This window comes from Schistocerca cancellata, chromosome 9, assembly GCF_023864275.1.
Source record: "Schistocerca cancellata isolate TAMUIC-IGC-003103 chromosome 9, iqSchCanc2.1, whole genome shotgun sequence".
Classification (NCBI taxonomy): Eukaryota; Metazoa; Arthropoda; class Insecta; order Orthoptera; family Acrididae; genus Schistocerca; species Schistocerca cancellata.
Genome location: NC_064634.1, coordinates 485,276,469 through 485,292,477, shown reverse-complemented (window position 1 = coordinate 485,292,477; position 16,009 = coordinate 485,276,469). Strand labels below are relative to the sequence as shown.

The following is a 16,009-nucleotide window of genomic DNA, read 5'->3' as shown; positions in this document are numbered from 1 at the left end:
ACAATATGAAAAACTTCAAGTTACTATGCCGATAGCGATAATAACAGCTGGTACATCCTCTCACCATAAGCCATCACAATTTATTACGAAGAAAGTTACAGGCCTATCATCATATGATTCAGTATGTACCCATGAAATACCATCAATGTTCCAGTTGTAGAGGAATGTTGGACGAGGATGAGCTCTCAGGATGTTCCGTATTAAAACTTGTCCAAGTTTCCTAAGTGATTTATTGCTTCCAGCTACAGTGCCCCTATCCCTCTCGGTCTGTGTCAATGGGTCCCACAATGCTGAGGACTCCATTTCGCGAATTGGCTTGGCATGGAATGGCTGCCTCAGTGACCCATGCAGCGCAGTGGTGTGTGATGGACTTGTACAGCCGCGGAGTTGTGATGACGTCAGGATGCATCTGCAAGTGACTCAGTGGTCTTCATCCCTACTGTCTCATCTCCACCCGCTGGGAGCTGCAAGTACCTGTGGCGGGTTTCCTCACCGGCGTGGCTAAGATCGCAGCGATAACAAGCGGCCACGATCTGGCGTCCGAATCTACGGCCCTCGCTTCAGGATGACTCCGGCGTGTGTTGGGAGCCAACAAGACTGCCCGCAATAGCTAGCTGTGGCGCGGCCGGCCGCTGGCTGGCTGTGGACCCCACATTGGCCTCAGAGGGTCGAAACAGCGACCTGTCGTGGACTGGAATGCTGTGTTCAGCCGGTGGTGTCACACACCCCGGCGTCCAGGAGAGGTGCCACACTTGAATGCCTTGTTAGTGAAACGGCGCCGGCCGGAGTGGCCGAGCGGTTAAAGGGGCTACAGTCTGGAACCGCACGACCGCTACGGTCGCAGGTTCGAATCCTGCCCCGGGCATGGATATATGTGATGTCCTTAGGTTAGTTAGGTTTAAGTAGTTCTAAGTTCTAGGGGACTTATGACCACAGCAGTTGAGTCCCATAGTGCTCAGAGCCATTTGAACCATTTTTGAGTGAAACGGCGCCTATTTATACGCAGCTTTGTGCCTCTGTTTTGCTAATGCTCCACTCCATGTGCTCATAACATCTAGACTGGCCCAGTGGGCCCCTTCTGCCTGTTACTTGCGCCATGCAAACCGTTGCGTTTACTCTTTTCAGCGGTTCTACAGCCCTGTGAACTCCATTCTACTTCACAACCGCTGGTAAGAGTAACTGACTGTCAACAGGCCCGCACTCAGAAATATTGGACCGACTCTATTTTCCTGTCATAAACGGTGGTGCCATTACAGAGTTAATCAAGTAAAGAGTGAGGAAGAATGGAGAGCATTTAAAGCATTTCACAAGCACGTTTTAGAAGGTATGGAAACAGGCACGGAAAGCAAATACAAAAGTCCTAGAATGTCAGGAACAAATGGGACACTGCAGTGCCAAGGCAGTTGATTGCCAAGTAGGGCACTGGGTATTGTTGATGAGCCTACACACCCTGAAGGGCCAAACAAACTCCTCACCTTGTATCTGGATCCATATCAATTAATTGAAATGACTTCACCAGTGAACATTAAGCTACAACATTCTACTCATACGACAGTTACACATGTTGGGCACGTCTGTACGTTTTACGGAACACCTCACTCTAGTACCATCACTTCTGGCGCCAGTCCCGAAATATAGGGCAGGAGATACTAATACAACAGGTAAAACAGACCATCCCCACACAAGATACATGCAGATTACCATGTATGTTAAGACGTAAGAATTGGGCCGATTTGAAATGGATAGTGCACAATCAATTTGTGGCGAATTAACCATTTGTAATTTTTTGGTGTTTTTAATAGTACGTTTCTCATTCCTAGATCACTGAGCAGGTCGTAGCACGCACTCATCCTATATGTCATCCTGAGGCGACGATCCTGACATATACTAGTGTCAGGCATCCAAGCACTATTACACAACATACAATGATGAGCCGTCTTAATAGCGTACTGATTCGCCTTTGGAATGCAGTACAGGAGCAGTTCAGTGTGAGGTAGATTCGGCAAATACTTAGTAGGTTTCTGACGATATGTCGCACCAAATACCTACGCATAGATAACGTAATTTTTATAAATTATGGGCCAGTGTTTTGCGGGCACAGAGCTAGCACCCGACAGTGCCCTATATATGTCCCATTGCATTCAGATCTGGCGACTCGGGTGGCCTCGACATCAACATGGATTCACTATGATGCCCATCCACCCACTGTAACACGATTCTGACCTTTTGATATGATTGCTGGCCGATGTCATCACTCCAGGCAAGACATCAAGCATGAAGTGACCCAGGTGGTTCGCAGCAATGTTCAGGTTGTCGATAGCTGTCGCTATGGTTTACATTACCACCGAAGATCCCGTGGAAGTTTAGGTGAACGTCCGGCAGAGTGTAAAGCTTCCCCTACTAGACTGCGTATGAGGCACGGTACATTCTACAAACAGGTATGCTTCAGCATGGTGGAGTATCTGGCCTTTACTATCGAGCTGGTGTAGCAATAAACGTGAGCCATGCAACAAGGCGACAACCTTCCACAGCTTCTCGGCGCAATCTCGATGACCCTGTGCCCATCGTAATAGTAATCAATCATTTCGTTGGGCGGACACAGGAACACGTGGTGGCGGTCTACAGTAGACCATCATGTTAAACGCTGTACCCTAAAAGTGTGCTCTGAAAAATTTCTGCTTGCACCAGCATTGTACTCTGTCGACCGATGTGCCATAAATCGCCACCTATCCTGTTTTGCAGAGTGGACAAGTCTCCAGCCTCTAGGTTCTGTGATGTGACACGGGTGACCAACAGTTAGCCACCTACTCTTGGTTTCACCTTTATTCAATGTGAACACCTCAGACGTTACGCTGTTTCTGAGATGTTTGTTCCTAGGCAGGCCACAACGATCTGCCCTTTGTCGAAATGGATTACCTCACTGGATTTGTCCGTTTGCGACCTGTATCCTCACTATAATGATTCTCTATTCGTCTCTGTTCAGTCTCTGAACCTTCTTTAATGCGTCATGTTTCCACAACGTCATGTCAGTCAGTGCTGAAACGTCAGTATTCCACTGGGTAGTGCTCATAAAGTTTTGGCTCATCTGCATAGTACATCAGAAACAGCAGGGACACTCACCACATTGGACACATAGGCTTCAAGCCTCTCCTGGGGGTCCTGTCCACGCTTGGGCCGCACCAGCATGTAGATAGTGCCAATTTCAGGGCAGGACCGCAGCAGCTTCTCCACGACGGCTAATCCCAGGAAGCCGGTGGCCCCAGTCACTAGCACTGACCGGCCGGCATACCACTGTGGCACTCGGGGACCCGAACGTACATCCTCTCTTCCCACGCCAACCATTGGAGAGTTTGCTTCCTGTAAAAGGGGACATGGAATCAGAAAACGTTACATACCTGAGTACACTTTCTGAAGGTTGCAAAGTTGAAATACACGAGGAAAGGGCTATTCTCTACTTGTACAGAAGCCAGACTGCAGCTGTAAGATCCGAAGGACGTGAAAGAGGAGTAGCAGTTGAGAAGGGAGTGACGCACGTTATAGGCTATCTCCAGCTTTATTTAGCTAGAACACTGAGGAGAAACCAAGGAGAAATTGCGGAAGTCGATTAAAGATTAGTGAAAAGATCAGAGACGTTTGAGATTTGCGGATGGCTTTGTTATTCTATCAGAGACAGTTAACTACCTCGAAGAGCAGTTACAAGGAGTGAATAGTGTGTTGGAAGAAAGATACAATATCAATGCTAACAAAATAAAACAGAATAATATGGAAAACAGAAAGTAATATATTTAGGTGTAGTGCTAAAGGAATCCGTACAACTCTTCCATTTATTAATACCTCTACGGAATATACTTATAAATTTGTTATTGTATAAAGAAACTTAAATGACTGTGTAAAAATAATAATCAGACTCAAAGAAGGAAAGTAATAACGCATGTCTAATATCTGATATAAATTCAGAAGTGAGAGAGAAATAGACAGATAAATACGCACAGAACAATAGACGACTCTTAAACAGAAGCAGAAGCCAAATTCTCGTCTTCTGTACTTCAGTGGAACTTTTGGTGTTGGAACAAAATGAATTAGAATATGTTTCTGTCTTACTGAATATCGGAAGACAAAAGAAAGAATCGTATTGGTATCTATAATGAAAGTGGGCGCCGAGTTAAAGAATCTTCTCTGCAATTCTATGTAAAACAAAAGAAACATCCATGTCACTCGGTGTATTTAGGACAGACATTGATAGGATAGGACAAAAGTTGATAGGACCAGCCATTATGCTACCTGCTTAATATTGTAATGGCATATAACTCTGGCAGAGGCCAGAGTAGTAACTGGATTGCCGCATCCACTAACAGCACACGACGACCTCTCTACGCAGAAACCCCTCGCTGTGTGCCACTTCTGACATCCAACTCCTTATGTGTGGTAACACCTGCACCTAGAACACTTGCTCCATACGAACCGTTTCCAAACGCCACATAAACACTATTTTCACCACACAGTCACTGCCAGACAGCGGTATTTAAGCCCCCAGGGTTGACCAGCCCTCATCAGCACATCTGGGTCATGAAAAGACGTCCTACTTTCGACGCAGCCGCCACTGCGGTCTCCAGGAATCAATGACTCCATACTGACTGGCAGCTGACCCTCTGTCACGGCCACATGGTACGAGACACACAGCGAGGTCCAGTCAGCTCCTGTGCCTGCAGGGTCCATGTTCAGCACAATGGACAGTCCCACTGAGCCACCCTAGCGTACCTTCCCCTGATGAATGGTCGTCACTCTTCTGCTCCACCATCCAGATGGACAGGGTGTGGGAATTACGAGGGACATTTCACAAATAATGCAATACTGCGGATTTTTGATGCAACAATAAAGAAAATTACGTCAAATGTTATTGGGAGCTTGAGTAAGAAGCACCTGTTTTCGTTTATTCGCTGTGTATTCTTACATAAAATAGGTGAGAGGTAGAAATGGACCTCGCAGGAGTCTCTGGTAGTGTGTCTGGGTATCTTCGCAACTTCACGCTGGAAAAAACCGACAGAAATCCACATTACGCGTTACGAGAAGATTGTGGTGAGTTTACTGTGGGCCATAGTAGTTTCACGTTGGGTCAATCGTTTTCGTGATGGTAGTTCGAGCACAGACGATAATTCCAGGAACGGAATTCCAAAAACGTGAAAAGATAAAAGAAGTTTGAAACTGGTGGCACATGCTCCTGAAGAAGATCGTAGTGCGACTGGTATGGAGCTCTCTGAAGCGACAGGAATTCCACCAACATCAGGATTCTGTATTCTGACAAACGATTTGGAGAAGGAAAAATTTCTACGAGGTGCGTCCCATACCGACAGCTGAAGATAAGCTGAAACGCCTGGAGAGCTATATTGAAGAACAAAAATAGACGTCTGAGTACGAAAACTTTACTCATGTTGCTGGTAGCACTGAGTGAGTGTGCTGCAGCAGGTTAGAACATGTTTGATACGGTTTACGCGTCTTCCACCCTCAGCTGGACGGAAACTGTTGTACGTCATTCAGTCTTGCTGTCTCTGTCATCCGTTGATGTCCTTGCATTGGTGCATTGGCCGAAACCGCAATGTATTCGGATGGAGCAACGAGTTAATCTTAAGTTTCTTGTGAAACTGAGGAAAACTGTTGCATGAGCTCATGTCATGTTAAAGGAGGTGCACGGAATGTTTATTGAAAACTGAAGCAATTCAAAAGATCGAGAAAATTGGTATACTGATCCGTAAAAATCGTCGGCTGGATGTCCGAACTCCTGCTGAAATTTCGTGAATTAACAGGGAACGGTACGTCAGGTTACGCATGAATAATTAAATATGCAAGAATTTTGCACAGAAGTTAGTGCCAATACGCCAACCTACTCCATCTTGTCTGTAAAGGTAATCTTTGGGAAACCCACCATCGCCGTCTTGGACAGCCCACCAGATTAACCCCACCTGCCCCCTACGACATTTTTTCCTTTGCTAATGTCAAATCAGCGGTTACAGAGACAATACACTGATTAGCCAGAAAATTATGACCACAGACCTACTATTCACATAAGCCCGTCCAGGCGATAGAAGCGTCATCTGGCGAGGAATGACTGCTAGTCAGAAACACAATCGGTGGATGTTGCGAACAGGTAGGATGACAGTGGTACTTCCGCAAGGCGTTGAATGGTGGAACGTCCAAGTCTCTGCACAGAATACTAGGTTCGGAGGCTTGTCTGCTTTCTGAAGTAGGATAGATGGTGATCTATGGCATCTCTACCGAAAGAGCACAGTGTTGGAGAACGCACAAGTCTTTCGGAGCAAACTATTCATTGTACGTTTTTGAACAAGAAACTCGACAGCAGCCCGCCACTGCGTGTTCACTTGGTGACAAAACGATATTGCAGTTACGATTGTAGCAGTTACAGGACCATAGGGATTCGACTGTCGATCAATGGAAACGTGTCAGCTCTTCGACACATTCATGCTACACTATGTCAATGGTAGCCTCCACAACCACCGTCAACGATGTTAGAGACTACTGGGTGTTCGTGTTGTCCTCGTCATTTCATCATCATTCATGAAAGTGGCGAGATTGGACTGAGCAAAGGTTGGGAATTTGTACGAACGCTGATAACCGTGCAGTTGAGCGCCCCACAAACCAAACATCATCATCATTATCATCATCATCATCATCATCGACGTTAGCGTCAGCGCGATACGTGCAGCGCGCCACTGACGCTGGCTGGTGGGAGCAGTATTATTCTGTGGGAGACATTCTCCTGCGCGTGTGTGGGGCTTGTGGAAGTAATCGAAGACACGCTAAAAGCTGCAAACAACACGCAGCACTTCGTGCTTGGTGTCTTTCCCGACGGCGATGTCTTTTTTCAGCAGTATAACTGTCCGTGTCTCGGCGACAGACTATGCTACAGTGGTTTGAGGAGTATTATAGTGATCTTACATTAATGTGTCATCGACCAAATTCCCCTCATGTAAATTCTATGGAACCTATTTGGGTCTCTAAAGAGCACCATTATGGTGAACACAAAACAGAAAACCCTTATTTACACGAATTATATGACCTGTACGTAGACATCTAACGCCAGGTAAATCCACAAACCTACCATCTAACTGTCGGATCAATAATCCTGAGAATGAGGGATGTATTTCGTTCCAAAGACGGACAAACAAGCTATTAAGCAGATTGTCACAATATTTTGGCTCATCACTGTAAATGGCCTTACCTTTGACAGCATTGACTGAGAACATTACGTCTTTTACACCACCAAGTTTCTGTAGACCTCAGTATCTGATTTAATTTCAACGTGATGCCTTTACCCGTTCCTGAGAAAATGGGTTTTAAGTGTCGGTCAGACAGAGAGATTCAAAGTGATCCTGTAAGGGCCCCGTTTCTACTGATTGCGGTACAGAAGCCTAAAATGTTTGATGTCTCAGCAGGTTAACTCATACTACGTACCCGAAATCCTGTTCTTCATTCGTAGGTGTCATATTTCTAGTCTGTAGAGATGCATTGTTTGTGGAAATCATAGTAATAAACATTCTCCATAAAGGGATCTCATGATGGGTTTGTGAGCACAATGCACACAACCTGCAGGACCAGGTATTTTTTCTTCCGTGTCTTCATCAAGCAGCTTTTGAAGACACATTTCTGTATTACGAGATGGCAGCAACCAGCTTTTCGTCCAGTCCTGGTATTTTACAACCCTTGTACCAATGGCATTCTTCTGACTGGAAGACTACGTTTCTTTGAAAACATCACAGAAAATATGAAATTTCTGTGCGGACTTGGGGAATGAAACACCAAGATCTAATAGCCTGGTACGAAACCAGCGGCTAAGAGCTGCTGTAGCTTGTTAATAATAATTTAAAAAGTGTGTGGTTCCGCAGGTTCGTCTCAACATTTAAGAGCTATTTCCTTTCTGTTATTCTTTTATGATGTGGTGTTTTGCTGAAGGACAGGACGGATTGATTCTTGCTTATCCTTAAGATATCCATGTCTGCGTCTATTGAAGTAATGTCAAGATGATGTTGGCCTTTCAAGCTTTGAGGAACGTCTTCACAAAACCCAACATAAATTACAACAGACACAGATGTTGAATACATTAGCATAAGAGATAAGAAACCACTCCTCACAGTACAAGGATATTGCTATATAAACAAGACCAAATAATAATACAGTAGAGTATCGATAGTTTGAGTCTCGATAGTTCGAGTTTCCAATAATCCGAGCCTCTTTTTATTAAAAAAAAAAGAATAAGTTGCAACGATCTACTTTCTTTTCTTTTACTGACATGACAAATAATGAAACATCATTGCAAAAGATAGATAGGGAGAGTACAGCTCAGCGACAAAGCAGACAACAATGCAATCAACACTGACGATTAGCTCGCTGCCCTGTTGCACGAACATCTATTGTCAGTACGGCACGAAATACCCCGACTGCTGCCGGCTGCTACCGATAAAAACTGGGGAGTTCATACGCTGCTGTAGTTTCCAGTACGTGTACTGTACAGTGTTGTGTGTCGTTTTGTTTGTTGACTGTGTGTTCCGTTGTACACCTTACAAAGATGAGTGCTGTAACAAAAAAGAGGAAATTTGTGCCTTTGCATCTAAAATTAGAAGCACTAAGACGACTTGACAAAGGAGAAACAATAAATTAACTTGCTCTCGAATATGGTGTCAGTGAAGTTACTGTTGGTGACTGGCGAAGAAACCGACTTAAATTGGAACAGTTTTCTTCACAGAAATGCTCACACGAATCTCTCAGTCGAAGAAGTACAAAGAAGTCAGACTTCGAAACAACAAGTGAGGCATTGTTCATGTGGTTTACCCAACAGAGACAGAAGGGTGCTCCGATTTCCGGCCCAATCTTGCAAGAAAAAGCTTTGTTTTTCAGAAAAAAGCTGCAAGAAGGAGATGACAATTTCGCTGCTAGTGTGGGCAGGCTCGACAAGTGGAAGAAGAGGTATGGAGTGCGCCAACTAGACGTATGTGGAGAAAAACTCTATGGTGACGCTCAGGCCGTTTCAAAATTTATCGTCGAGTTTAAGAAAATCGTAAATGACGAAAATTTCTCTAATAAACAAATATATAACTGTGACGAAAGTAGGCTAAATTTTAAAATGTTACCAGCGAGAACACTCGCTTCGTGTGAAGAAAAAAGTGCTCTAGGGCACAAAAATAGCAAAGATCGGCTCACAGTTACGGCAGCTTTAACTGCAACTGGAAACCACAAACTAAAACTAGTTGTGATTGGGAAGTCTGCCAAGCCGAAAGCATTCAAGAATGTATCCATCTCAGCTCTTCCGGTTGTCTATACACATCAGAATAATGTCTGGATGAATCAGGAAATCTTCAAGAACTGGTTTTTTTAACTCATTTGTACCTGACTGCAAGAATATTTTAAAAGAAAGGGGACTGCCATGCAAGGCAATTTTGCTCATGGATATTGCTTCCTCACATTCAAGTGCAGGAGAACTGCAGTGCGACGGTATCCGCGCCTTGTTTTTCCCATCAAACATTACCTGTCTCATTCAGCCCATGGATCAGGACGTTCTGGAATGTCTAAAAAAAAAAGTATCGACGGCGACTGCTACATTCAATCCTGCATTTCGAAGACGACGAAAGCATTGTAGGTGCTTTGAAGAAAGTGACTCTGAAGGACGTCGTGTACTGGATTAGCGAATTTTGGAGCGAAATAAAGTCAGACACAATTTCTAAGTCATTGAGGAAAATTCTACAAGAAAGTATGCCAGACACAGAAACTGAAGATTTAGCAGATGAGGACGATCAACCATTGTGTAATTTAATCAGAAGATTGCCAGGGTGTGAAGAGGCGGAAGAGGTGGAAGTAGGCGAGTGGTTAAATTCGGACGAACAGTTGGAAGTGACAGACTCTTCTGTAATTGACATGGTTAACATTCCATCGCAGTGTGAGATAGAGATGGGGGATCCGCTCTTGAACTAATTCATACAGTTCAATCTTTCAAAGGAGTGAACAATCAGTGATTCAGAAAAAAAGAACGGTAGCTCCAAACGTTTCCCACGGCAGAGAGAGAGAGAGAGAGAGAGAGAGAGAGAGAGAGAGAGACGGAGCATATCAGCAGCACCTCTGCTGGTCAGAGCACAGTGCACGCCACACAACACAGCCAGCGCCGGCCTCTGCCCTGCTTCTACCTTGGCTGCCTGCATTGTGCAGTGCCCCATTGGATTTTGTGTTTCACATATGCCGTGCCATCTCTGTGCGTCACCTGCTGCGCAGTGTCTGGCGCAGCGTAACTTCGCATCGCACTCTGTCGGCGATCGTTTCAGTCGCACGTCCTGCCCTCTGGGCAGTTGATGCGAGCAACAGGACAGAGAGCCACCTAGCGGATAACATAGGAACTACTTGCAACAACCTGCTCACAAGGGAACGGACGATTTGTCTCGGAGCGGGTGAGTTCACCGCTCCCCCCACCCTCGGAACTCGCCCGCTCAACGCTCACCCCACTGTCTCGACTCTAGCCAGAGTGTTGAGCAAAGCGACTCAGGTGTCACTGCGGTCTCAGCTCACGCAGTAATACAGCTCGCGGCTCGACCTGCTCGACTCAGCACCTCTGCATCGGAGTTCGATCCTACTGGATATTGTTCTTCGTAGTAATACCACTATGTATATTACATTATTATGTTATGTATACATCAATTGTTTTTATTTTATTTTTATTTGTTTAAACTGATTAGATTAGGTTCCTGATGACTCCTCTTACTATAGGATTTTTATTATGGACACTCGAATTTACACTTTAATTACGAGCGAACCGATAAACGTATCGCAAAATGTGATACACCAATATTTTCCTTGTTTTATTCTGCATAAGGCTATATGCAGCACTTTCGTTTTACAGTCAAATTTATATTTTTTTTTCTTATTCTGGTACGGATTTTGCGATTTTAGGCGTCTTCGGAAGGAAACGTTCACTTTAAAAATATATGGCTTGAGATGTATTTGTATGAGGTTAATGAAATTTTAATACATTATAGCCAAATATATTGTTAATGTAAATCTCAAGTTACAACATTTTCCGATCACCCAAAAAACCACGATAGTGCAAAATAAATCAATAATCAAAAACTTTGTCATATCGTGGAAATTTCAATAAACAATACAAAATTCTTACTCATTATCTGTGTTACTTCAAAATAGGATCAAATAAGATCAAAATACAGGTATAGTACTGGAATAAACCAAGTTTAAAGGGCAATGTGCCTTCCATTTATTTTCTATTGTAAATGAGTGGTGAGTCATGAAAAAGAGCTAATTCATTTCAGGGAGTGAACAGTTCAGATCAAATCTCTGAAAAGAACAATTTTGCCCATCTCTAGTGTGAGAGTGACGAGGGTGACGAGGCAGAGGCTGCACCGATGATGAGTCACACCGATGGCTACACTGCTCTCGAGGCCGCCAATGCTACGTGGAACAACAGCCTGAGGCGGCACCAACTGAGCTACTGCTCCTGAAATGGTGGCGTGACATTGCCGCGAGGAAACGTTGCAGCTTCGCCAAAAAAGACACTTCACTATTACTTGTCTAAATAAACGATTATTGTTATTCTGCCAATGCAAATGCATGTGTAAATACTTTTGTTTTAATAAAGTTCATTTTTTGACCTGTATTACTCACAATATTATAATATTTCATTTCCCATTTAAATTTCGATAGTCCAAGTTTTAGATAGTTCGAGGTGGTTCTGGTCCCGTTCACCTCGAACTATCGAGACTCTACTGTACTTGTAATATATAGTGGTCCATAGGTGTGTAACCATAACCATTCAGCTAAAACGAAAAAAAATGTAGGCAAACAGAAATGAAAGGTCAAGTACAGTGAGATGACTGAAGCCCAAATCTCGTGGCTATTTTGAAAGCAGCCAACTTGAATGCAGCTCCTAATTTTCGAATGGGAAAGGGGCATACAAACACATAGCTCATTAGATAAGAGAATGAAAGGTTCCTTTCATTTGAGCATAGCTTAATTCATTCTCGAGCTAAGGCTGAGGTTTGTTTCTAACAATTGACATTAAAGCTGATGATTTTAAGACATGCCAAACTCACTGATATGGCCTAGATATCACTAGAGCGAAGAACCTGTCTTTTGGCAGAGGAGCTTAACCAACCCACAAAGACTGTATATGTAGAACGTTTTTTTTCCAGTAGTGAATGCTTGTATTTTTTGCAGTTTGAATCCTGTCGCTGGTAGGTTGACTGTAACTATGGGCGTGTCTTTGGAGACTCATCTAAATTGTCATTAGTACAGATAAGATCTTCATTAGGTTAGACATGTGCTATTTGTATTCAAGGTCAGTCCGCTCCTAATCCCCTTCCCCTCAGGAAATGATCGGTCCTCCACCACCCATCATCCGCCACTCACCGTCTCCTCCTCAGCCTGTGCAACAATTGTTTCCAAACCCCTCCCAGTTTCTCATCTTTTACATCTGGAGCACTTGAGTGGATGAGCTCTGCACCATGGGGAGATGAACATGGTGTAGTTTTATATTCATAAGAAATTGATTTATTGTAATTATGCTAAGCAATGTCACCTGAGGTCTAACGAGTAGGTAAAAGTAATAAAAAATTTAATTTAATATTTCTTGATTTTCGTCATTCCAGGCAACAGCAGAGATCACTGACAGGTAGATATGTAAGTACTCTCATTTTTCAATATTCTTCGCTTTTTTCCATATTTTCCACAGTTTCATCTATTTTCCCACATTCTTTACTTGTTGTTCGTATTATTCCACAATTTAAAATTGTTTTATTTATTTTCCCACATTATCACGATATTATCTATCATTCCACAATATTTTTATAATGTCAATCACGTGAATTTTGCCCCACTGCCATCAAATGGTTCAAATGGCTCTGAGCACTATGGGACTCAACATCTTAGGTCATAAGTCCCCTAGAACTTAGAACTACTTAAACCTAACTAACCTAAGGACATCACACACACCCATGCCCGAGGCAGGATTCGAACCTGCGACCGTAGCAGTCCCGCGGTTCCGGACTGCAGCGCCAGACTCGCTAGACCACCGCGGCCGGCCACTGCCATCAACATCACTTGAAAGCTACTTTGCGTCACGTTATGTTAATGTCAATTCGCTACACTATGAAGGTCCCAGCAAAATGGTGGTGAATATTACGAGGTAAGACTAACGTCAGAGCATATTATACTAAATTGATGCGAATAAGGACGTAATGTATGGTATGAGACTTTATCAGAGACCAGTGTGTGGCTGAATTAATGATATCGTGGTATATTAGGCAAAATAGCGTTACATATTAAGGAAGTTTGTGGTGTAGGACATGATGCATACGTAGAGTGTGGCTAAATTAATGATGGTCCACTATCCTATATAAAATGGCGGACATTATTGTCCAATAAGGTGTAAGTCTCAAATATATTTATTACGTAACATAACATTGTCTATAAACTTGATTTTTGCAAATTATGGTCATTATATTTGTGAGGTTGGCCTGGTGGAAACACCTAGCAGAAATACCAAAGGTCCTGCTGAGACCTTCATACATCACTATTGTGCATGTTAAAATGAGAACAACATTAAGTGTGCAATGTCACAGCGAAATTATGAGGTTTATCGCTCCTTGAAGAAAGGATACTGAGAGGGCATTGCTTACCCATGTATGATTTAGGCTGTAGCCAAACGCGTCGTGCATGTCGACCTCGAAGTCATTAGATTTTGGACTGGACAAGAATGGGAAAGGAAATTGTTAATGGAACAACATACGCACACACAGAGCTGTTTTAGGGTAATGACAGGAAACCGTTTTCCATTGCAGACACCGGTATTCAATGACTGAACTAAAGTACAAGTGTTACTCGAATGACAGCAAAGAGCCAATGCGACTGTTGCGATAACATTGCAACAATGGAACCATCAACGAAATTCATGCTTAAGTATGGCATACATAACAGTTAACACACTGCTACAAATAGACACCCGGATTACGAGGTAGCCGGCTGCTGTGGCAGAGCGGTTCTAGGCGCTTCAGTACGGAACCACGCTGCTGATATCGTCGCAGGTTCGAATCCTGCCTCAGGCATGGATGTGTGTGATGTCCTTAGGTTAGTTAGGTTTAAGTAGTTCTAAGTCTAGTGGACTTATGACCTCACATGTTAAGTCCCATTTCAACGATTTGAATTACGAGTTACTCAGCTGTGCGTTCAATGTATAAAGTGCCTCGAACTCACTCAGTGCTACGTCTGCACGGAATGCAGTTCGTTGAGTTGCTGCAGCTGCCACCTATTGCCTGGCTGCGAACAACAAAGCAGAGAAGGCTGCAACAGACCATCTCGGCGAGAGTGGTAGAAACATTTGTAATGTTTAAGAAATATGTACGTGAAATCGTCTTTGACATGACGTACTTGGTGGCTGGCACAAAAGGTACTGCTACGAAATGAAGCACTCAGGTAGGGCGTATTCCGCCGTAGCAAACCAGCAGCAACTAGCCAATGCCTACATGTTCAGCAACGAAAATACATGCATCACTTTGCAGATAAGCGTTGCTAACAGTTTAAACGCCAAGTACTGCACTCCCTCCCCTGTCACTTTCTGTCAGACCTGACAAGAAACAAGCTTCCCCTGAGTCTATGTGTGTGTCATATCTTTCTTATTTTGTTCACCACAGGGTTGAGTTAAAACATCGTCAACAGCAGAGATAAGTCAAAGTTCTGTGTCACAATATTAAAGACACATAATTACAATTAACCCTTCACAAGGCTACATTTAAATAAATAAACTTTTGCTTCATCACTGCTGTACTATTATTAATATGTGACATCACAGTGTCTTAAAAACGGGGAATAACTAAGTACGTCATGAAGTTTTCTGTATGTACTAGAAAGCATGATCCCCGCCACGTACATTTCATAAATTAATTACTTCAATATCTAACAATTAACACCTACTTACTACACTATCACTGCACTCTTAACTTGTGATGTCATGCCGTCAAAAACTATGGAATATACAGTAATTTTTGATACATTCATTATTTTAACTAATTGCTACGTTGGAAAGAAGACACATGTAAGTACTTGGTTTAATACAAGACATACGGGACAATAAATACCACCGCTCACTGTTGGCGAGGGCCAGCGACTGTCTCGCGCTGCCCGCCACAGCGACAGCTGTCTGACAAGTCGAGCATCTCTCTACCCCGGGTACACTGTAACTCTCTACGTGGTGGGTCAGGAGGGAGGGGAGGGAGACCCAGTTTGGCCTCAAATACATACAATCTGGTTGCCAGCAACTTCTGGGAAAACGTTCTATGAAAAACTGATATGTGGCTGTATGAAATCGTTCTTAAAAACAATCGAAAATTTTGCTTTTTACACGATTCACGTACGTCATTGAACAAGTCTGAACTGTGGTTTTTCCTGTACAGTGTTATTAACAAAAGTACGTCGCAATCCTGTGTTATTCATAGTATGTCTTCCACCTATCTAAGCTTATCAGTTGTAAGATTATACTACTTATGTGGTTTGTTCTTAGTTGTTTTATTGTCTCCTATGCTCCTTTGGTCTTTCAACTTCTTGTTGCAGTTGCTAATTTCTTCATATTTAAAGTCCCACGTAGCAATTTTTGCTCTAATTTCTGCTTTCTTTGCCTCTCCCCTCAGTCTTAGGTACCTACTTCTGTCATCAGTATTTCTGCTCATAAGCCACCTGTAATAAGTCTCCTTCTTCTCCTTCACATTTGCGGCAATATCATCGTCCCACTAATCACTTTTAAATTTGCCACATTTCTGAAGTACTCCGAGACTTTCAAAGACAGCTTCATGAATGAAACTTCCTGGCAGATTAAAACTGTGTGCCGGACCGAGACTCGAACTCGGGACCTTTGCCTTTCGCGGGCCAACTGAGCTACCCAAGCACGACTCACGCCCCGTCCTCACAGCTGCGAACCGCAGGAGACCTTCTGTGACGTTTGGAAGGTAGGAGA

The 16,009-nt window shown here is 43.5% G+C and overlaps 1 protein-coding gene across 2 annotated transcripts in view; it reads right to left on the bottom strand.

The window, feature by feature from the left end:
- Positions 1–16,009, bottom strand: part of LOC126100485 (fatty acyl-CoA reductase 1-like) — a 501,954-nt gene that overhangs the window by 125,979 nt on the left and 359,966 nt on the right. The window contains exon 2 of one of the 2 annotated variants that reach the window (XM_049911092.1): positions 3,121–3,357. The exons of the other annotated variant lie outside the window; for it this stretch is intronic. Coding sequence (XP_049767049.1) covers positions 3,121–3,342 — 222 coding nt within the window. The 5' untranslated portion in view covers positions 3,343–3,357. The remainder of the gene's footprint in view (positions 1–3,120; positions 3,358–16,009) is intronic. 2 annotated transcript variants of the gene reach the window in all.